The sequence below is a fragment of the Ovis canadensis genome, chromosome 3, assembly GCF_042477335.2.
Source record: "Ovis canadensis isolate MfBH-ARS-UI-01 breed Bighorn chromosome 3, ARS-UI_OviCan_v2, whole genome shotgun sequence".
In the NCBI taxonomy this organism is placed as follows: Eukaryota; Metazoa; Chordata; class Mammalia; order Artiodactyla; family Bovidae; genus Ovis; species Ovis canadensis.
Genome location: NC_091247.1, coordinates 93,556,544 through 93,580,454, shown reverse-complemented (window position 1 = coordinate 93,580,454; position 23,911 = coordinate 93,556,544). Strand labels below are relative to the sequence as shown.

The following is a 23,911-nucleotide window of genomic DNA, read 5'->3' as shown; positions in this document are numbered from 1 at the left end:
CAAGGAGCAACAGGAACACTCCCGGCAGCTTCCAAGGATCTAGAGCCCAGGATCTAGAATAGATCTCGCAGCAGGGGGCAAGCTTCAGGGTCCACTGCTTCACGCCCAGGGCTGGTTAATTCTGGAGCTCTCTAGCTCTATTGAGAGTTAAAGGAAACGGGGCCTGTCTGTGGGCCTCACTCAGGGTCAGAACCTCCCACCCTCACTGGGACATCATATCTCATAGCCTGTCCCCTTCTCCAGACATAACCAGAGCTGAGGTTCTCTTTCTGTGGGATATATGTGAGCCCCATGCTCTCCTAGACAGTGACCCTGGCCCACAGCCCCCAGTAGGACCCTCTTTAAGGCCCTCCATATCAAGGCACTCCATGGGACAGCCCTGCCCCTCAGCTCCTCAGCCCCAGCACCAGCACGCATGCATCCTGTCCCAAGGCCATTATCACTCAGTCACGTGTCCATCAGAGCATGCTGCCCTGGAGCAGGTGACCTCAGTCGCCCACGTCTGCCATCTGGGGCTCAGTCAACACCGCCACAGAATTCTGGACGGTCCTGTCTGGCCCACAGGCTAAGAGGGTCCAGGAAACCAGGACACCGGGAAAGGCAAAAAGACAGACAACCCCATCAGATCCTCCTACAGGTCACAGGCCCCAGCTCCCGGGCCCTTCGCCTACCCTGCCATGTTCAGCCCCACTGCTCACCGCCTGCTTCCTGGGCCACAGCTCTCCAGCCCTGAGCTTAGGAAGACCAACCCTGGACCCTCCCACCCCCACCGCTCCCAACACACTTCACACGCCTGGACCACACTCACCTCTCCCTCAGACAACACCCAGAAGCTGGCAGGAAGGTAAGATGCGGTCCTGAGCTGAGGCAGGGGTGGCCGGCGGCATCGTCAGTCACTTGAGGGATACTCAGGGATTCACCAAAGCACCTCAGTGCCTGCCCCAACACAGAGGGCCCACCTGGCTCCCCGGCCCACCCCGCCACTGGGTTTCACACGCTCTTCTCACCCAGCGGGTTTCCCTTTCTGATCAGACTCTAGCTTGTAAGGCTGAGGAGCTACTGACATGGTTTTCATGGTGTACCATCCACACCCTTGCCGGGGGCCAGCGTGAGGAATTCCGCCCATGGCAAAGGTCATGAGGAAGGAGGCTTGGCATACACAAAGGCGTGATCAAGCCTCAGGAAACCCCCTGTTCCCGAGCATCTAACCCCAAAACCAGAGTCTGTTTTATGCTCTCACCTACACCTCTGACTTTACGGGGGGCTCTCCCCCATAGCCATTTCTCTCTGAGGAGTAAACGTGCAGCTCCAAGGCAATAAAAATTCTTGGGCGTGACAAGAGTGTTTCAGCTTACGGACTCCTCTGAAGGTTATCTAGCCCACCTGTATAGGTTTGTCCGGCCACATGTGATTGCTTGCAGCCTCCCAACCTGAGAGGCACGAGATGTTTTAGACTTACTAAAGGCAAATTATTTTGGGGAGTTAAAATTATTAGTATAGTTGGTTAGGAATTATATTGGTGAAGGGTCTCTTCATTTGTTGTGTCAATAATTGCTGCTAATTCCCTGCTCTGGGTGGGACAAGGATGTCTCAGGTCAAACCTCTCTGCTGACAGACTAGCTTGTGTGACAGGATTATCCTTACTGCCGCCACTAGGCACATGATTGTTTGCTACCTCTCAACCATAAACAGCACAGAGAGTTTTGGAGTATTTTGAGAGTCTTAATTAGCATAGGGCTTTTTCTTCTTGTTGAGTCAATGATTGCCGCCAGGCCTCCATATCCTTAGGCACCTGGGAATATATTAATCAATGTATTTGGAATATAGCAAAGGAAATATGGTAGTTTTTGATGTTAGCAATACTAGACTTTTTGAGTTAATGGATTTTCTCTTTTGTAACAGATCACTGTACTTTGTTATATATCACCGTGTCCTTGCTGTGTAAGAATGTAACTTTATCATATCTTAAGACTAAATAGATCTTAAGGGGAGCATTGGTGAAAGGATTTTCATTTGTTGGGCTGATGTTTGCTGCTAAATCTCCATGTTCCCTACCCTTATAATGAATATAACTAGCATATAGGAAGAAATAAGTATTAACCTTTAAGCATATAGGAGAAATAAGTATTAACCTTTAAGACTAATCATGTTAACCTTGGGTTGAATAAATTCCTTTCTTGATTGTAACTCACTACACCCTCACCTTATAGGAATGCAACTTTATTTGGAGGGTGGTGTCTGGTTTAAGAAAAAACACCCTTGGAAAAAATAAGTTTTTTGGTTATCAGAAAGAAAGGATCATAAAATGTCAGCAGGTCTCACTCATGGCCAGAAGATGATGTAATATTCCTAAGACCTTTTTTTTATACATTTATGTGAAGCACCTGATTTTGATAAAGGTCAGGACTGCTGACCCCCACGTGACTCTGTACTCATCCCTATGTGTAACAAAAGGTATATAAGCAAACCCAAAAATAAAGAAATGGGATCAGTTTCCGGAAAGACTGATTCCCCCATGTCGCTTCTTTCTTGCTCCCGTTTTTCTGGCTGAATTCCCATCTGGAGCATGGATGCTATTCCACGTAGTCCAAGTTATTCAGCCTCCTTTTCTCCACTAATCTTCCTACTACACTATCCATTTCTAATCTCTCTCTATCTGTGATTAAATATGTATTTTTCCAAAGACGCCGACTCCGTCCCCACCTTCGAATCACCCTGGATCCACCGGGGCTGGACCCCGGCACACCCTCATCAGTAAGCTGCTCTCAAAACACATTTGTTGCTTTCCTTCATGTGTGTCCAGTGCCCTCGTGGGCCTGGAGACTCCCCCAAGATAAGGGCCGTGTTCTCCACTTCTGGCTAGAGGCGTCTGAATAAAGTTGGCATCTTCTCATGGCACGCAGCCCAGTGTGCCACATCTGAAGGGACTTGGGTGAGAATGACAGGCAGGTGGAGCCCACAGGCCAGCCCACTGCAGGCCCCTCCTCCTCTTCCTCAGTCCTGCTGGTTTCCTAAAGATCCCACAGTCAGCATCACAATCTCCCCTCACACCATCAGCAGCTTCCTCTGGCCCTCTGAGATCATCTGAGCCACAGCTAACTGGGGATGTCTGGCAAGCTCTGCCTGCCAGACTCAGCCCAGAAATCGACCTCAGAAAATGACCAGTGAGAATCCACAGCTGCTGACGGGGCTCTCCGTCCCTCTGACCACATTCCCTGCTCTGTGGCCCAGGGTGGGGAGTCCCAGTTCAGGGGGTGTCGGGACCTGCCTGGGGCTGCCGTGGAACTCAGCTCTATCACAGGGGCTAGAGGTTGGTCCCAGACCCTCTCCACAGGCCAGAGCCACCTCCCGGGCTGAAGGGAAGGAGGTCCCAGGCTATACTGTGATTTATAAGACACATATTGGGTCATTGAGATGACCAAAGTATATTTTTCATATATAGTTGGTCTTTGTCCACACTGCCTGGCTTACAGTTCCCCAAACTCTTGGAATTTCCTAACTGTTGAAAGTAACAACAGTTATCTCTTGTTATGTTAATACGGTGACTTCTGGACCTCATCTGAGGATGGAGCTGATTGCCAGGAGGACCAAACCTGTGACTGGAGGGTTGTAACTTCAGTCCTGCCCCTAACCTCCAAGGATGAGAGAGGGGCTGGAGGTTGAATCAATCACTGATGGCCAGTGATTTAATCAATCATGCCTATGCGATGAAACCCCGAAAGGATGTGATTCAGGGAGCTTCTGGGTGGACACTGGGGAGCATGGTGCTCCTGGAGAGAGCATGAAGCTTTGTGCTCTTCCCCAGACCTTGCCCTGGGTGTCTCTTCTGTCTGGCTATTCCTTAGATATATCCTTTTATAATAAACCCATAATCTAGCAAGTAAAATGTTTCCCTGAGTTCTGTAAGCCACTCTGGCAAAGTCCCTGAACCTGAGGAGGAGGTCCTGGGAACCTCTCATCTATAGCCAGTTGGTTAGAAGCACAGATAACACCCTGGACTTGCCCACTAGTATCTGAAAGGCGGCGGGGGCAGGCCTGAGCCCTTAACCCACGGGATCTGCTGCTATAGCCAGGTAGATGGCATCAGAACTGAGTTGAATCATTGCTACCCAGCTGGTCCCTGGGCATTGCATCAGCATGGAGAAGCCTCCACACACCCACACATTGGAGGTGGGTCCAGGAACCTAATTTACCCCACCTCCTGGACCCTGTGTTCCACTCCCACCCGTCACCTTCTGGCTCTCACACCCCTTCTTGGAGACATGGTCTGGGACGGAGTGGCAAGCTCCACAGACAGCCAGGAGTCCCAGCCCAGGGAAGAGAAGGCAGTCAGCTCCTTGCTGCTGCTTAGGAAGTGCAGACAGAGTGCCAGACCACAGCGAGAGGAGGAGAGGTGAGGCAGCCGGGGAGTCACAGCCAGGCTCAGCCTCATGGTCGGTGTCTCAGGGGCTGGGGGGCCTTGGAGCTTGGAGGGGAGCAGGGGCAGGCAGGCTGGCAGGAAACACCAATGTCACAGATGCATAGAGGGTGTGAGAGAAGAGAGGTTTGAGCAGCTCAGTCAGGAAGCGAAAGACTCTGGTTGGAGGCATTGGGGGCCTGACACATGGCAAAGTGGGCAACCCCCATCCCTGAGAGCAGGGGAAAAGCACCAGGCAGATCCCCTGACTCCAAGCACCTGTGTCCCCTGCTGCCTCGATGCCCTCCTTGACTCCTCCATCAGTGCTCTGCATCTCCGGAGCCTGCCCTGGCCATCTTCAGGACCCCTGGAAGGGGCAGCTCAGAAGTCTCAGAAGCCCTAGAGCTCTTCCTGAAGAGCTCTGAGGGAGGACAAAAGAGATTCAGCAGGTGATACACCCTGCACGGACCAGAATGTTCTACCAGTGAGCACTGTTGAGAAAGGGATGGATTCTCTAAGAGACATTTCCCCATCAGAGAAGAATCCCAGCCTTGAGGAGCCTGAGACACGGTTGGGGAAAACTCCAGCATCAGAAGGGCAGTGACCCCAGAGTCCACTCAAGTCCCTTCAACCGCTGAGAGTCGGGAGACACACCCCCTGATTCATGTCCCCATCTGGACGCCGATTCACCACGTGACTTCAGTCACTCACTCTCTTCCTCCAGCTCCCAGTTCCAAGCAGTGCTCCACTCTCTAGAGCTCTGCCCAGACCAGCCACTTCCTGACTCACCAAGCCAGCCAAGAGCCCCCAGCCTCACACACACACACACACACTCCACCCGGCAAGGTGGCCACACTCTGAGAGACTCCCCAGGACCCCACTGAGAGGAAGTATTTCCAAATCGATAGACTCCCCAGTGCATCCTGGGAGGTGGGGCTGACCCAGAGGAAAGGTCAGGAATTCTACTGACCACGAAGAAAGGACCCCGCAGGGTATATTTAGCTCACTAAAAATAGCGGAAGGCTGGGGACGAGGGCTGGGAATTGTCTGGGAGGGCTAGGAGAACACTTGAAAGGCTAGGGGAGGAACAGGAAGAGCAGTGGAGGACAGGAAGGGGGTCGGACAGGTCCCAGCGGGCAGGGGAGGGGGATGTCTACCTCCCTCCCGCTGTGATCTGTGACCCAGATGACTCAGCTATTCCAGACCCGGAGAAGGGCCTGGACGGTAAGGAAGGGCTACCAGGAAGATTGGGGCGCTGTAAGCAAGGCCGCCAGGAAGCTTCGGAAGGCACCAGGTTTCCAGTGAAACACCAACCCCAGGAGGTGACCTGGGGCAGACTGGTATGAGGCAAGGCTGGCTGGAGCCCTGCTGGTGGGGCCCAGCTCCCTCTTCTGCCCCTCCTATCTTAGCCACCCTTGGGCCCCTCCTGGGCACCCAGAGCTTCAATCAGGGTGAGCTAGGCCTGGGTGCTGGGGGCTGGACCTTGACACATGACTGGGGTCAGAGAGCAAGGCCTCTGACAGAAACCAGCTGAATACAGAGGCCAGTGGACACTTACCCCTGTGGGCTGCTTCTTGGTGTCCAGCAGGGGGGCATTGAAGCTGGCAGACAGGCTGGGGGTGGCAAGGACTTCCCGGAGGGGGATGTTGGCTTCCCCCAGGAACCTGAGAAGAGAGAAGAGTAGAAAGTCAAAAAGCAGCCAAATGCACCCCAGTTCTTCTCCCAAACACCCTTCACCACTGCCACCTCTCAGACAACCCATGGACAGGCTGATCTGCCTAGAACACCTAGAAGCCCTCAGGACTTCCCTGGCAGTCTGCCGCGGTTACCCCATCACCAGGCCTGGAAGGCCAGGCCCCTCTCTGGGCACCAGAAGAATAAGAGATGCTTTCCTTTCCCCCAAGGTCAACTTTGACCCCTTCTGCCCCTCCCTAGAGGCCCAACCTCACCACCCCACGTGCCTGGGCTGTCCTACCCACCAGACCTAAACAGTCCACCAGAGCAGCCCCTCCCTCCGCAGCTCTCCTGACCTGCCACTACACAGACCTTCCACCTAGTGTCCCTGAGCTGGGCCACTAAGGAGGGTGAAGGGCAAACACACAGACCCTCCTATCTCCACGGACAGGGAGAGAGGACAGTTGGAGCGGGGAAGTCGGCCCCACTCCCAAAGAGGCCAAGGACTATCACCCACACTTGTGAGGCCAAGGGGAGAGGGCCCATAAATGGAGGGTCTCTTAGGAAAGAGGAGGTCGTCCTTTGATGACCAGTGAAGGGACCCTTCAAAGGGGGCCAAGGGAAAAGGTTGTGTCTCTAAGCCAAAAAGTGAGCAAAGGGTGTTCTGCAGCAGTAAGGAAATCAGAGCAGCAAGTGGCCTCTGTCAGTCAGAACTGCGGCCGTGTCTGCACCGAACTTGGCCATGATTCCTGCACCTTACTGTCAGGACGTGAGCGACCAGTCACAGATGTACTTTCATCATTTGCTTCACAATTTTTTTCCTGATGGGTAAGTAGCACACCTGTTATCTGGGACCTCCATTTTTCTGGTGTCTACAACAACTGATTTGAAGATGAATTTTTATGACTCATGAAATAAAACTTCCATCTTGACCTAATTAACTAATTGTTCAAACTGGCTGTTCACAACGACGCAGCACTTCACATTCACCACTACTATCAAGAAACAGAGAAGGGAGACATGTGCCTGTTTGGCTGAGTCCCTTTGCTGTCCACCTGAAACCACCACAACATTGTTAATCGGCTGCAGTTCAATATAAAATAAAGAGTTAAAAAAAGAAAAAAAGAAATAGAAAACAACAAATGTTGGCAAGGATGTTGAGAAACTGCAACCCTTGTGGTGAGAACTTGAAACATTGGTTGGAATCGAAAACAACGCAGCAACTATGGAAAACACCTCAAAAAATTAAAACATAGAATTACCATATGATGTAGCAATTCCGCGCCTGAGTAAATACCCGAAAGAATTTAAATCAGGCACTCAAAGAGATACTTGTACACCCAAGTTCATAACAGCGGTATTCACAATTGCCAAAAGGTGGAAGCAACCCAAGTGTGTAACAACAGATGCATAGATGAATAAAATGTGGTAAAGCCACACAATGGAATATTACTGAGTCTTAAGGAGGAGGAAAATTCTGACCCTTGCTACAACATGGATGAACCTTGGAGATAGTGTGCCAAGCGAACTAAGACAGACACAAAAAGACAAATATTGTATGGTGACCTAGAGGGGTTCAATTCATAGGGACAGAAAGCAGACCAGCTGTCATGTGGGGCGGGGGATGAGGGAAGAGGCAGTCACTATTTAGGGGGTACAGAGTTTCAGTCTGAGGAAGATGAAAAGGTCTGGAGATGGATAATGGCGATGGCTGCACAAATTGTGAATGCGCTTACCACCACTGGACATCAAAGCGGTTAAGTGGTAAGTTTTGTTATGTATGTTTTGTCGTGATAAAAATAAACTTAAAAACTAGCTGTGTAAGTTTCTTGGCAATAAAATTCCTTTATCTCCATCCCTCTTGGAACCAGCAGACTCTTAGCTGCTTGCAAGTTTCTTTGTTAGCAAGGCAATAACCCTGGCACATACATGCTCGTGTACATGCTAAACAGCTTCAGCTGTGTCTGACCCTTTGTGAACCTATGGACTGCAGCCCGCCAGTCTCCTCTGTCCATGGGATTCTCCAGGCAAGAACACTGGAGTGGGTTGCCATGCCCTCCCGCAGGGGATCCTCCCAACTCAAGGATCAAACCCACAACTCATGCGGCTCCTGCATTGCAGGTGGATTATTGACCACTGAGCCACCAGGAAAGCCCAGCCTGATATTTACCCAAGACCAATTTTTCTAACATTTCTTTACAGAAGATGCTGTAAAAAAGAAAACCACAAGCCCAAAATGGTGTCACTCATGCTAAAGCCCATAGTACCAAACCTAGATTTAATTATGGGTCTAATTGCAGTTTCAACTTTTCCCAGAAACGTAACCTTAATAGGCCAGTCTGGAATATTCTGGTCAAGCACCAAAGTGGACCTCTGTCAAGTGGGCCCTCTCCACCCCACCCCTACCCCAGCCAGTGGAAGATGAGGTAATCAGCATGATAAACCCTTGCCTGATCCCTTCTCAACTTCCAAAAAGTTGATGTCCTGGCTTAAAAATAACCCTTTATTTTCTTTTGTTAATATCTTCTTGCCCCACCCACCTTCTGCCTATAAAACTTTCCATTTTGTACAACCCCTTGGAGCACCTTTCTAGTTGCTCTAAATTCATGAGTCATTGTGAAAGTGAAAGTATTGGACCCTCAGTCCTGTCCGGCTCTTTGTGACCCCATGACCTCCCAGGCTCCTCTGTCCATGGAATTCTCCACACGAGAATACTGGAGTGGGTAGCCATTCCCTTCTCCAGGGGATCTTCCCAACCCAGGGATGAAAGCCAGGTCTCCTGCATTGCAGGCGGACTCTTTACCATCTGAGCCACCAGGGAAGCCCAGTCGATTCATGAGTTATTGAATAGAACCAATTAGATCTTCAGATTTACTTGGTTCAGTTGTGTCTTTCAACAGAGCTGAAGGGAGAGGTGTTTGCTAATACTCATTCCAGAGTTCTAAAACCACTCAGGATGCTAGGAATCACATTTTCTAGAACTCAGACTGGTTTTGTTGGGGGAACCACTGACTGAAACCAACTTACCCTGGCCAGGCCTGACAGTAACCACTTGGCACGAGCTAGCTTACAAAACAGGAGGTCCTGGTAAGGAACACCACCAACCAGAAGACTAGAGAAAAGTCAAAAGAGGGGAGATGCCAGTCCATATGTCCTTTCAACCTCCCAGAATCCTTCCCATGGACTCCACCTTGGCTGAATGATGCAAACGTCACCATCAGGAAGGACCCTAGTCAGACAGATCAGCCAGAGCCAACCGGGGAAAGCCCAGGAGCACGAGCCATGTAGCAGAGCAGTTCCCCTGGGCTCCCTCACCCTGCTGCTCTCCACCCAGGAGCCCTTCCCAGTAAAATCTCCTGCTTCGTCAGCACGTGTCTCCTGGGACAGTTCATTTCCAAGTGTTAGACAAGAGCCCACTACTGGGCCCTGGAAGCGGTCCTCCTTCCTCAACAGTTTGTGTTATACTCCTTTGCAGAGCAGAGCAGAGCAGGCTTGTGCCATCGCTCACTAAGGCAGGCCTCCTGGAGTATCTCCACCCCAGAGTCAGCAAGGGGAAGGCCCCTGTCTCCAGTGTGTTGACTGAAGCATTCTCACAACCAGAGCGATGTCAAGAACACCAGAGAGTAAGTGTAGGGAACCAGGAATCCATGCTGAAAGCAGACAGGGTCCCTGGGAGAAAGAGAACGAGGACTGGCTTTCTTGACACAACAGAAGCCATTTGGGGCTTAAGTCATTTGATGATCTAAGCCTGGCCACAGAACTTGTCTTTGAACAAATCTCAATAATAATGATCTTAAGAAAACACAAGGACAAGCTTACCAGGTGAAAGTAATAATAACAAAAACAAATCAGTTGTAAAGACTCCCAGTTCTATTTCAATGGTAAAGACTAGCTAAATGCACATTCTTGAGCTGTTTTGTAGAGTTTAAATACCACTCCTGGGTGCTCATGGTAAAGAATTCACCTGCCAAGCAGGAGACACAAGTTCGATCTCTGCATCAGAAAGATCCCCTGGAGAAGGAAATGGCAATCCACTCCAGTATTCTTGCCTGAGAAATTTCATGGACAGAGGAGCCTGGCGGGCTACAGTCCATGGGGTTGCAAAAGAGTCAGACACAACATAGAGATTAAATAACAGCAACAACTGGGTCAGCTAGAAAATAAGGGATAACCATGTTGACCTTCTCTGACCCTCAGTCCTTCAATCAACTAAAACCTGGACTCTGTCTACTGCCCAAACCCTTTCATGAATACCCTTAGCTTAAACTTCCCCAATTCTGCTGTTTGGGGAGACACTGCTTTGGGAAACGTTGGCTATGTTCTCCTTACTTGCTGCAAGAACTAAATCCTTCCTTCTCCCTATCTTTGACTCGGTTGTGTCTTTCAGCTCGATACCCACTAAGAGGCGAACCCAGTTTCTGGGTAACATGTGACCCTGAAAACCTAGGGCAGCAGAAAGGAGGAACTTGCTTGAGCAGGCAGATGGTAGATGGAGGACCCTGCCCTAGAACTTGTGAAATAGAGTCGGTACCGCTAAGAGCTCTATAAGGTGGAGCTGGGAGGTCCCTAATGAAGTGTGATTCATATATGGCTTGGCCTGGATTTAATCTGACCTTTTGACCTGATGAAGTCATCCAGAACACCTGCCAGAAGCCAAGACATTTATGGGACCTTTACCCTAAAATAACTCAGTGAGAGTCTACCCATCTATCAGACCCCTACCCTGAAATAACTTGTAATACTTAAAGCACAAATATTGTCAAAGTCAATCACAATTCTCTCTAGGCAACTTTGAACAACCTCCAGGCTTTTTGTCTTTATAAGCCCTTCTTCCTCCCAGTACTTTCACAGGTACCTGAATTTGTGTTTCCCATATTACATTATTTTAATGTTTGTTTATTTTTGGCAATGCTGGGTCTTCATTGCGGCTCAGGTTTTGTCTAGTTGCCCTGAGCCGGGCTACTCCCTGGGTGTGGGGCACCGGCCGAAGGGTGCAGGACATGGGCTTCAGGAGTTGTGGTTCCCAGGCTCTAAAGCACAGGCTCAGTAGTTGTGACCACAGGCATGTGGGATCTTCCCAGATCAGGGATCCAGCCCTGTGTCCCTGCATTGGCAGGCAGATTCTTTACCACTGAGCCACCAGGGAAGCCCCCTGAAATGCAGTTCTTAAAATCCCAAATAAACTATTTTCTTATCTGCAGCCTCGTGCACTATTTTCTGGTTGACAAATTTGGTCCCCACATTCAGGGAGTGGAGGGATGGCAGGCCTGGCGGTGCAACCTGGGAGCTGCAGCCGGAGCGCAGCGGCTCGCTAGCACAGAGCAGCCCAGGCTCCTCTGCCTCCCTCCCTCCCGCCCGCGCAGCTCTCCGCCCGGGAGAATTCCCGGAAGCGGGGCGGAACAATGGGAGGAAACGGAGGAGGAAGCGGTGACGCCACCCCTGCCAGCCCGGGGAACAGGCACCTCCATGGCCTGCTCCTTGGACTGCTTGTTATTTCCTCCCTTTAACGTCTTTTCTGGGTCATAAAATACCCCCGCCTCCCAGCCCTGCATAGGCCCTGCGGTCAGCCCTTCCGAGGGGCTGGGCGGCTTCACAGGCCCCTATTCCTCCAGGAGGAAAGACTGGAGGCAGTATGCCCGTCCCTAAGCCTAAGGAGCCGGATGTGGGGTCAAGAAAGGCAGAGCGTCCTCTGAGTGGGTGGAGGGAGGCGGGAAGAGGGACCGGCTGAGGCTGATAGAGATGGAAAAACCCTGATGGGCCACTCTTCCTTCATTCATTTCACGGAGGACAGAGGAGACATGGTGTTTATTCAGGGGGATCAGACCTGGGAGGATGCAGACCCTTGAGGAGACTCAACCCATCCTGAGATCAACACTGAGACACAAAACTTAGGGCACCCAGCCTTCTGCATAAGAGGGATGCTGCACACTTGGTGGGTACCAACCTTTAGTGGCAGGCAGGATTCAGTACAAATGAGGAAAGGATGGGCCTGGGGGCCTGGGGGCCAGCTCCCAGTGTGTATGGAGCCCAGTAAGCTGGAATAAAGGCCTGTGAGCCTTGCCCCCCCCCAACCCCCACTCTGCACAGCCTACTGATAGAAAAATGCACTGCCCAGCCTCTCCAGACCCCGTCATCCCTCTTGGCTGTGCTGTGTTCTGAAGCTACTGGAATGTGAGGGCACAAGTTTGGGGGCTGAAAGAGCTGCTGCCATCCCAACACAGAAAGTGAGGTCAGGAATCAGCATGGAGGAGGGAGGGAAAGGTCAAAGCAGCTTCCATGTTGACAGGCGCACTTTTCCTCATGAAAGAAGAATTCATTCAAACTCATCACCCAGGCAGGTTACTGTCCTGCCAGAAATGGGAGGCGGTGACCTCCAAGTCTGAGCCTTAAGTGGGAGGGTAAGAATTAAGGTGGCCAAGTAAGTTGATTTTAACAAAGCACAAAGAAATCAAAACAATTTTATTTTAAAACATCTGGCCACATACGGTAAAAGAATCTAAAAGAGTAGATTATATGTAGTGGATGACTCACCATGCTGTACATTTGAAATTAGCACAACACTGTAAATCAACTCTACTCCAATAAAAGTTAAAATAAATAAGTAAATAAATAAAACAGTGGGCCATTTTACATCACTGTTTATAAGAACAAAACACAGGAGGCAACCCAAATGTCAAGCACAGAAGATGAGTAAGTTGAGACACACAACAGAAAACGATGTTGTTGTTCAGTCTAAGTCATGTCCGACTCTTTGCAACCCCACGGACCTAGCATGCCAGGCTTCCCTGTCCTTCACTATCCACAGCTATAAAAATAATAGGAATATTACATGTAGATTTATAATCTATGGAAATTCTTCAAGATACATTGTTAAGCATATGGATCAATGGAACAGAATATAGACAGCCCAGAAATAAACCCACACCCCTATGGCCAATTCATATTTGACAAACGAGGCAAGAATAAACAATGGGAAAAAAGACTGTCTCTTCAGCAAGTGGTGTTGGGAAAGTTGAACAGCCACAGGTAAATCAGTGAAGTTAGAACACACTCTCTCACCACAAAAATAAACTCAAAATGGCTTAAAGACATAAGACATGACACCATACACGTCCTAGATGAGATCAAAGGCAAAACATTCTCTGACATAAATCAAGCCAGTGTTTTCTTAGGTCAGTGTCCCAAGGCAATAGAAATAAAAACAAAAGTAAACAAGCGGGACCTAGTCAAGCTTTTGCACATTATGGGAAACAATAAAACGAAAAGACAAACAGCAGAGTGGGGAAAATATTTACAAACAGTGCAACCAACAGTGCTTAATTTCCAAAATACACATAGAGTTCACACAATTCAACAACAAAAGACCAAACAACCCAATTGATGACCCAGGGCAGACGACCTAAACAGACATTTCTCAAAAAAAAGAAATACAGATGGCCAGTAGGCACATGGCCTACTGAAATGAAACATGAAAAGATGTTCAGCATTGCTAATTATTAGAGAAATGCAAATCAAAACTACAATGAGGTACCACCTCACATCAGTCAGAATAGCTATCATTAAAAAGTCTACAAATAACTGATGGCAAGAGTGTGGAGTAAAGGGAAATCTCCTACACTGTTGGTGGGAATATAAGTTGGTATAGCTACTGTGGAAACCAGTATAGAGGTACCTCAGAAAACTGAAAACAGAATTACGTTGTGTGATTATACAGATAATACAGATTACTGCATGATCTAGCCAGCCCACTCCTGGACATGTGTCCAGACAAAACAATGATTCTAAAAGATACATGCACCTTTTTGTTCATAGCAGCAGTATTCACAATAGCCAAGACAGGGAGACACCCTGAATGTCCATCAGCAGGTGAACGGGTAAAGATGTTGTGTGCACACACATGGAACCAAGCCTTACAAATGAAATAAAGCCATTTCGCAGCAACACGGACGCAGCTAGAGACTTTCATGCTAAGTGAAGTAGGTCAGAAAAAGAATGATGTCACTTTTACCATGTGATGTCACTTATATGTGGAATCTAAACTACGATGCAAATGAACCTCTCTATGAGATAGAATCATGGATGTAGAGAACAGGTTGGTGTTGCCAAGGGGGAGAGGGTTGGGGGTAGGTTGAATGGGAGGCTGCGGCTTGTAGATATAAGCTTTTATATATAGAATGGATAAACAACAAGGTCCTACCAAATAGCACAGAGAATTATATTCAATATCCTATGATAATCATAATGGAAAAGAATATTTTAGAAAGACAGAATATGTGTCTGTGTGTGTATGTGTGTGTACGGATGTACAATATATATACATGTAAAACGGCATCCCTTTGCTGCACAGGAGACATTAACATGACATTGTAAATCACCTATACTTCAATTTTTTTTAATATTGATTTTTTTAAAACATACATTGTTAAATAAAAAACCAAGATCAAAAAAGTGTGTATAATATGCTACCTGTTACTTAGAGTAGTCAGAAAGTGTAATGCTGGTTGCCAGATGCTGGAGGGAGGGGACAACGGGAAGTTACTGTTTAATGGGTATAGAGCTTTAGTGTTACAGATGAAAAGAGTTACAGGGATGGATGATGGTTACACAACAATGCTAATGTATTTAATATCACTAAACTATATATATACTTTAAAATGGTTAAGATGGTAATTGTTGTATCTTCAGTTCAGTAGCTCAGTCATGTCCAACTCTTTGTGACCCCATAAACCACAGCATACCAGGCCTCCCTGTCCATCACCTACTCCCGGAGTCCACCCAAATTCATGTCCATTGAATCGGTGATGCCATCCAACCATCTCATCCTCTGTCGTCCCCTTCTCCTCCTGCCCTCAATCTTTTCCAGCATCAGGGTCTTTTCCAATGAGTCAGCTCTTCGCATCAGGTGGCCAAAGTATTAGAGTTCCAGCTTCAGCATCAGTCCTTCCAGTGACTACCCAGGACTGATCTCCTTTAGGATGGACTGGTTGGATCTCCTTGCAGTACAAGGGACCCTCAAGAGTCTTCTCCAACACCACAGTTCAAAGGCATCAATTCTTTGGTGCTCAGCTTTCTTTATAGTCCAACTCTCACATCCTTACATGACTACTGGAAAAACCATAACCTTGACTAGATGGACCTTTGTTGACAAAGTAATGTCTCTGCTTTTTAATATGCTGTCTAGGTTGGTCATAACTTTCCTTCCAAAGAAGAAGCATCTTTTAATTTCATGGCTGCAGTCACCATCTGCAGTGACTTTGGAGCCCAGAAAAATAGTCAGCCACTGTTTCCACTGTTTCCCCGTCTATTTCCCATGGAGTGATGGGACCAGATGCCATGATCTTCATTTTCTGAATGTTGAGCTTTAAGTCAACTCTTTAGTTCTTCTTCACTTTCTGCCATAAGTGTGGTGTCATCTGCATATCTGAGGTTATTGATATTTCTCCCAGCAATCTTGATTCCAGCTTGTGCTTCCTCCAGCCCAGCGTTTCTCATGATGTACTCTGCATATAAGTTAAATAAGCAGGGTGACAATATACAGCCTTGACGTACTCCTTTTCCTATTTGGAACCAGTCTGTTGTTCCATGTCCATGTTATATTTTACCACAATACAAAAAAGTCTATTTTAAGAAATAAATATACTAGCTATTGTATAAAAATTGGAAAGTCAGAATTTATACTGGTGATTAAGCAATATGCAGATGACACCACCTTTATGGCGGAAAGTGAAGAGGAACTAAAAAGCCTCTTGATGAAAGTGAAAGAGGAGAGTGAAAAAGTTGGCTTAAAGCTCAACATTCAGAAAACAAAGATCATGGCATCTGGTCCCATCACTTCATGGGAAATAGATGGGGAAACAGTGGAAACAGAGTCAGACTTTATTTTTGGGGGCTCCAAAATCACTGCAGATTGTGACTGCAGCCATGAAATTAAAAGACGCTTACTCCTTGGAAGAAAAGTTATGACCAACCTAGATAGCATATTCAAAAGCAGAGACATTACTTTGCCAACTAAGGTCCGTCTAGTCAAGGCTATGGTTTTTCCAGTGGTCATGTATGGATATGAGAGTTGGACTGTGAAGAAAGCTGAGTGCTGAAGAATTGATGCTTTTGAACTGTGGTGTTGGAGAAGACTCTTGAGAGTCCCTTGGACTGCAAGGAGATCCAACCAGTCCATTCTGAGGGAGATCAATCCTGGGGTTTCTTTGGAAGGAATGATGCTAAAGCTGAAACTCCAGTACTTTGGCCAACTCATGCGAAGAGTTGACTCATTGGAAAAGACTCTGATGCTGGGAGGGATTGGGGGCAGGAGGAGAAGGGGACGACAGAGGATGAGATGGCTGGATGGCATCACTGACTCGATGGACATGAGTCTGAGTTAACTCCAGGAGTTGGTGATGGACAGGGAGGCCTGGCGTGCTGTGGTTCATGGGGTTGCAAAGAGTCGAACAGGACTGAGCAACTGAACTGAACTGAAGCAATAATATGAGTGATAGAGAAGAAATAAAAAAGTTATAACCATGGGATAAAGATGAGAAGCAGATGGAGAAACGAAGGGAAGAATTTCACTGCACTTTTTAAAATCATTTCTGGATTTATAGCTCCTTAAATTTTTTTACAAACTCAAAAATTAAATTTAAAAATGAAGCATAAAAATGTTATTTAAATTTTATAATTTATTCATTCAACAAATACTTATTTCGCACATCAGACAAAATACTGGGCCTGACCTCCTGGAACTTACATTCTACTAAGAGCTGCCTGCCTCCTGACTGAGTGTATATTAGATACGTTGCCAAGTACTCTAGAAGTATACCTGTCACCGCGGTGGGGTAGTGCACTGGTGTTAGTTCAATTTATCTTACAGATGAGGAAACTGGGACTCAGAAGGGCATTTAACTTTTCTGATTTCACACAGATAACAGACAGAGCCAGACTCCAAAGGCCTGGCCTTAGACCCCGTCATGGACTGGCAGACATACCTCAGAGCCCTGTGAGCACATTGTGAAAGACACAAAAAAATCCTTGGTTTGCCTCATCCATGGAAACAGGAACCCAGGCTATAAATTTGATATGGTTCAATCTTTTTCAAAAAAATCTAATTCCAAGATGTATTAATCATGCCTTCTTATTTTCTATATTTTCATGACATATTTTGACATCTAAGGCTTTCCTCACTTTGGAGAGGCTGCCCTTCCCAGTGCTGGCCAGTTCCTAGAGACAGTAAAGGACTCACTGGCAACTGCACCTTTCATATGAAAACCAACCAGTCCACAGCCCACACCCCCACCACTCCTCTACAGAGTGCTCCCACTCAGCCAACATTCCCCTGCCCTGAAACCCCAGGACCAGGCACACAAAACTCCATGCAGCCCAGCACCCCACAGCCCACTGGAATTATTCAGACCCGCCATCCCTAAGGGTTTCCCTGGTGGCTCAGATGCTAAAAAATCTGCCTGCAATGCAAGAGACCCATGTTCGATCCACATCAGTATTCTTGCCTGGAGAATCCCATGGACAGAGGAGCCTGGCGGGCTACAGTTCCTTGGGGTTACAAAGAGTCAAACATGGCTGAGCGACTAACACTTTCACTTCCACAGCCATTCCTAAACCCACTCACCCTGCCTCAGTTCAGTTCAGTCGTTCAGTCATGTCCAGCTCTTTGCAACCTCATGGACTGCAGCACGCCAGGCTTCCCTGTCCATCACCAACTTCCAGAGCTTGCTCAAACCCAGGTCCATCAAATCGGTGATGCCATCCAACCATGTCATCCTCTGTCGTCCCCTTCTCCTCCTGCCTTCAATCTTTCCCAGCATCAGGGTCTTTTCTAAGGAGTCATTTCTTCACATCAGATGACCAAAGTATTGGAGCTTCAGCTTCAGCATCAGTCCTTCCAACAAATATTCAGGATCGATTTCCTTTAGGATGGACTGGTTGGATCTCCTTGCTATCCATGGGACTCTGAAGAGTCTTCTCCAACACCACAGTTCAAAAGCATCAATTCTTCAGCGCTCAGCTTTCTTTATGGTCCAACTCTCACATCCATACATGACCACTGGAAAAACCATAACTTTGACTAGACAGACTTTGGTCAGCAAAGTAATGTCTCTGCTTTTTAATAGGCTGCCTAGGTTGGTCATGGTTTTTCTTCCAAGGAGTAAGCGTCTTTTAATTTCATGGCTGCAGTCACCATCTGCAGTGATTTTGGAGCCCAGAAAAATAAAGTCTGACACTGTTTCCACTGTTTCCCCATCTGCTTGCCATGAAGTGATGGGACCAGATGCCATGATCTTAGTTTTCTGAATGCTGAGTTTTAAACCAGCTTTTCCACTCTCCTCTTTCACTTTCATCAAGGGGCTCTTTAGTTCCTCTTCACTCTCTGCTTAGCCTGCCCAGCCCTTTCTTTTCTGAGGAAACCACAGTAAAGGCTCCTGTATGTACTTTCCTCTCACCCCCTCTGCCTCTCGACTGACCCTGGTGCTTCCCAGTGCCTGCCCCTCCTCTAGGGAACTGATGAGAGGCAGGAAGGGAAGGGTCCTGTGTGTGGAACAGGTCTGGCTGAGACCCCAGGAGAAACCAGCCAGCCAGAGAGAGGCAGCCAGGCCTGTGGCAGGCATGGCTGAGGGACCCTAAGAGAGAGGCTCTTCCACTGAAAGTGGCCTCCACACCTGCAAAGGTGCAGATCCCCCATCAGTACTCCAGGTCTCCCCTATGCCATGGTGCCATGAGCTGAAGAATGAACAGGTGCAGCAGTCCAAAGGAAAACAACAGCCTCTCACGGGAAAGGCTTGCACAGCCCAGACTGGCAAATTATGAAGGGAGCGCTGGCAATGGAGAACCAGTTCACAACCTTCACGGTAAAGACTGAATCAGTCAAGAGGCACCTGTGGATGTTAAATCTAGAGGGATATTTTGATGAGGAGCAGGATATTTGCAAAGCATTAAAATGTCTCTTAATATGCTTCAAGGAGGAAAAAATAACAGTAAAGACACAATGGAAAAATTAGACAATACCTTGACAGGTGATTGAAATGAGTACCAAAGAGAGATACCCACGTATCTCCAGATCCTGAGGCAAAACACAACTATGACACAACCAGGAGATAAACTATGACAGATTCCAGTCAGGAGTCACAACCCAATCTGATCATAAATCTAATTATGGGAACAACATCAGACAAACTCCAAATGAGCAATATTCTTTTTTGAGGAATATTCGATTTTTTAATTGGGGTATTATATTATTCAAACTTCCTGGATGGCTCAGTAGGTAAAGAATCCACCTGCAGTGCAGGAAACACGGGAGACCTGGGTTCAGTCCCTGGGTCAGGAAGATCCCCTGGAGGAGGAAGCGGCCATCCACTCCCGTATTCGTGCCTGCAGAATTCCATGGACAGAGGAGCTCGTGGGCTACAGTCCATGCGGTTGCAAAGAGTCGGACATGACTGAGCAACTAAGCACACATACACACACATTATTCAAAAACATAAATTGTCACAACTGTGGAAATGAACCAGAGTAAAAGAGGTTATGGAAATATGATGATGAGATTCAGTGTGAGAGTCTAGACTGGGGATCCTGTACAGGAAAAGAGAAGGGGGGAAGTGCTATAAAAGACATACTGTGGCCAGTTGATAGGATTAAAATACAAACAGTAGATTAAAGTAGGCAACTGTGTTAAATTTACTGAAATTGGTAACTTACTGAACTTATGTAAAAAAAAAATCCCTTCTCTTAGGAAATATACATGGAAGTATTTATTTATTTATTTTTCTACATGGAAGTATTTAAAGATAAAGGGCCATGATGAGTAAAACTTACCCTCAAGTGGGAAAGAGAGAAAAGGAAAGGAAGGAGGGAGAGGAGATAGTGAGAGAGAGAATATTATAAAGCAAATCAATAGAGCATTATCAATAAGTGAATCTGAGTAAAGAGTATGTGAATGTTCTTTGTTCTACTTTGAGATGTTTCTGGGTTTGAAATTATTTCCCCAGAAAAACTCGAGAAGGGTCTCCATGTGTCGATTTCTCATTCTTTATCTTTTAAACTAAGAAAAAGACATGTCAACTAAAAATATATGTATTACCACTCAAACCCATTCATCACTGACTCAGCTGCACCTTCCTCACTAGATTTAGTGAGTTAGCACAACAGGAAAGTCAGATAGCCCCTGACCTGGCAGGACACACACATACACACAAACACGCACACACACACACACACGCAGGCACACAGACTCAGGGGAAGTTTGAGGACACCGGTGAGGAGACACCATGAGTGGTGGTCCCTCCAGCCATGCATACCTCGCCATGAGGGGCAGGAAATGAGAAGAGCCGGATATTACACACACACACACACACACACCCAGCCTGCCCGGCCTCTGGCGGCCTTCCTGCCAGGATCTGATTTCCCAGGGGTGCTCCAGGGTTAACTCTAAATAGTTGTCCACTTCAGTCCAAAAAAAAGACAAAAGAAAAACTATTCTGAAACCCAGGGATGTCCTGAATAGAATCCAGGACAACGTGCATAGTTATAAAAATCCTTGGAAAATAGGGATATGGTCAATGCTTCCGAGGATGCTGAGAACAAGAGGATGGTGAACTATAAACATCCCTGCCTCAAAACTGCCTCCCGGGCTTCCCTGGTAGTCCAGTGGTTAAGAGTCTGCCCGCCAGGCTTCCCTGGTGGCTCAGTGGCTGCGTATCCACCTGCCGACGCAGGGGACACAGGTCCAGTCCTCAGTCCGGAAGGATCCCGCGTGCCTCAGAGCGACTGAGACCGTGTGTCACAACAACTGAGCCTGCACACGGAAACTAGCCTGCACGCCTAGAGTCCCTGCTCCGCAACAAGAGAGCTCACCACGAGAAGCCCGCGGCAACCAGAGAAAGCTCACATGCAGCAACAGAGACCCGGAGCAGTCATAAATAAATAAATCAACTTCCTCCCAAGGATTCGGGAGGCCAGCCAACTGGCCCGCTGAAATCTGGAAGTGGAACATAGGCCTACTTTCCCCAACTTCTAGCGAAAACAGACTGCCTCTTTGCCTTTCTTAACGTCAATGCGCACAGGCACATTTGGGTGAATATCCATTCCCGTGTAAGAAAGACACCAGGACAAAGCAACCAACAGAAAGACAGAGAGAAAAATACCCTCCACACTTAACACAGACTGGGGGTCAATATTCCTGACAAGATCCCAAGTGTACAAACTACTAGGAATGAGTAAGAAAAAACCAAGCACCTCAGAACAGGACAGGCAACTGCCAGGCGAAGAAATACTACTGGGCAATAAAGATGCCCAACTTTACAAGCAATCAAGGAAACCCAAATTATAAGAGACCTTTTTTCCCCACTCTGATTTTTTTTATATTGTTGATAGATGTAAACCAGGACATCTTTTTGAAAAGTCATTCGTCAGAACTGATGAAAATGCTATTTCATTTCTAAGGACCTATCCTAAAGGAAAAACAGTGTAAGAACATAACAACATTTGGTTAAAGATGTTCAGTGAAAAACCAGGAAAGAATAACCAGTCGATAAGGGCACAATGGGATAAGTTATGGTACACTCACGCCATGGAACATAACACGACTACTGAAAATGGGGTTGATCAGTACCCCCTGACGTGGGAAAAGCGTCCATGATAAAATGACAAAAAACACTATGGGGACCATTTTACATGGTGTGACTCATTTTTGTGTAAGTAAATGTATATACTTGTATGTAAACAGATGCTCACAGATGAAGAAGACACACACCCAATGATCAACAGTGGACGTCACTGTAGGGAAGGGAAGGAGTGAATGAGAGAACATGACTTTTTCCTTTACAACCTTTGAAGAATGGAGCTTACTTATGCTTATGTTTTTAAAAATAATTTTGTACTCTTGTGAGGTTTCTGTAAATTTTTTTTTAAACAGAAGAATATGTGCAGGGACTTCCCCGGGTGGTCCAATGGTTAAGAACCCACCTTTCAATGCAGGGACATAAGTTTGATCCCCGATGATAAAGCTAATACTCCACATGCTGCGGAACTACTGAGCCCTCATGCTGCAAGGGAGCTCCAACGTCCACAACTAGGACTTGGCAGAGCTAAATAAATACAAGAATGTGTGCCAACTGAGGTACAGCACGTGTCCACGTGCAGCATGTGCTTGCTGCAATATTTACACGCCGGTGTGGTTTCCTATGTGCATCCATATGGATTCTGCTATTACCACACACTGGGCACCTTCAATGTGCCAAGCATGGGGTAGGCGTTAAAACATCCACACCAACTCTGCATTCTTGCCTCTGTCCTGATGGGGAAGCAGAGGTTCAGAGAGGTCCAGGTCACAGGCAGTGCCAGGATGAGACTCACTGCTGCCCGTGGAGTTCCTGAGAGAAGCTTTGACCCTGACTCGTGCCAACCACCACTGCTGCCCTGCTCAGCTATGCAGAACCTAGGGGACCAAGACCACCTTCTCCTGCCAGGATGGGACCCCTCAGCCACATCAACCCACTCCAGGGGTGAGTGGCAGACACCCACTGGCCAGACCTGCTCCCTTAGGCTCCTCTGCAGCCTTCCTTACATTCTTGCACGCGACTGACTCATGTTCAGCTTCTTCTTGGAAAGCCCCATTTGCCCCTCAACAGATTAAGCCCATTGTCCCAGGAGACACCAGGACACCCCTTCCACCTCCACCCAGGGCAGGAGGGAGCCGAGACCTACTCAGCGACATCCCTACAGGAGACAGTCACCTATGTCAGGAAGATCCACCGTTCCCAAAATGTCTCCTCACAGCCCATCGTGGTGCCTAACCCCTCACCTTTATCATTTCTCTTTTTGGTCTAAGCAGAGTCTGGGGAATAAAGCAGCATCCCCAACATTTCTAAGAAAAAGCAAAAGTTAAGCTACAGGCTGCCACCAACACTTCAGTATGAATGCATCTTTTTCAATGACAGCTAAGAGGAGCCTTTGATGGGAAAGGGCAGGGGCAGTGGGACTCAAAGCAACCGGGACAGCCAGAGGCAGCACAAAGGGGGACAAAAAGGAAATGTGCCTGGAGGAAGTGCCAACTGCCGTTCATGGAGCAGCCCTCTGCGCAGGGCCCTCTGATGGGCCTGTGCACTTGAGTTAACGCTGCGTAAGGAGGAGGGGACGGAGGCTCAGGGACCTGACGTGAGGACCCGCCCAAGGCAGCAGGGCTGCTGTGACTAGACTTCACGTCTTCCCAAAGTCTGCGCTGGTTCCCTTCCACCAGCTCACGGAGCCCAACGAGGCGGTGGGAGGAGGAGCGGCTGAGAAGGGAGGACGGGAGCACTGTGCGTGGGGAGCTGCCTTCTGCGCCCCCCATCAGTGGCAGACTCCACACAGGCAACCAGGTCACAGGGCAGACAAAGGCAGGCAAGGCTCTGTGAGTGGCTGAGAGAGCCCTCAGTGGCCCACTTTATAGAGTCACCAGGTTGCTGAAAGGTTGAGGTGGATCACGCTCGTCCAAAGAAAATGCTATAGTGAGCGCCTAAAGGAACACTTCCTTAAAACAGTAATGTGCCTTCTAGCTGATTCTTGGTGTCGACCTGGGTCTCCTTCTTTACCGTCTGATTGAAGGGCCTGGGTGCACAGGCCCCCTGGAGTATAGTTGCCAGATTAAGCACACTACTGCCTATTAAGTTTTCATTTCAGATAAACAATGGGGAATTTCTTAATATAAGTATGTCTCATGCAGCACTTGGGACATTCAAACTTAACTGTCTGTCCTGTATGTTTCTCTGTTGAATCTGGCCACCCTACCCCAGGCCTGGCTAGGCCTGGAGCCAGTGAGTTACCGTAGTCAAGATGAGCATCATTTTAACACAAATGTTT

The 23,911-nt window shown here is 47.8% G+C and overlaps 1 protein-coding gene across 31 annotated transcripts in view; it reads right to left on the bottom strand.

Annotated features, from left to right (window-relative positions):
• Positions 1-23,911, bottom strand: part of DYSF (dysferlin) — a 227,982-nt gene that overhangs the window by 169,790 nt on the left and 34,281 nt on the right. For all 31 annotated transcript variants that reach the window (XM_069583650.1, XM_069583666.1, XM_069583664.1 and 28 more), the window contains exon 4: positions 5,955-6,060. In XM_069583650.1, coding sequence (XP_069439751.1) covers positions 5,955-6,060 — 106 coding nt within the window. The remainder of the gene's footprint in view (positions 1-5,954; positions 6,061-23,911) is intronic.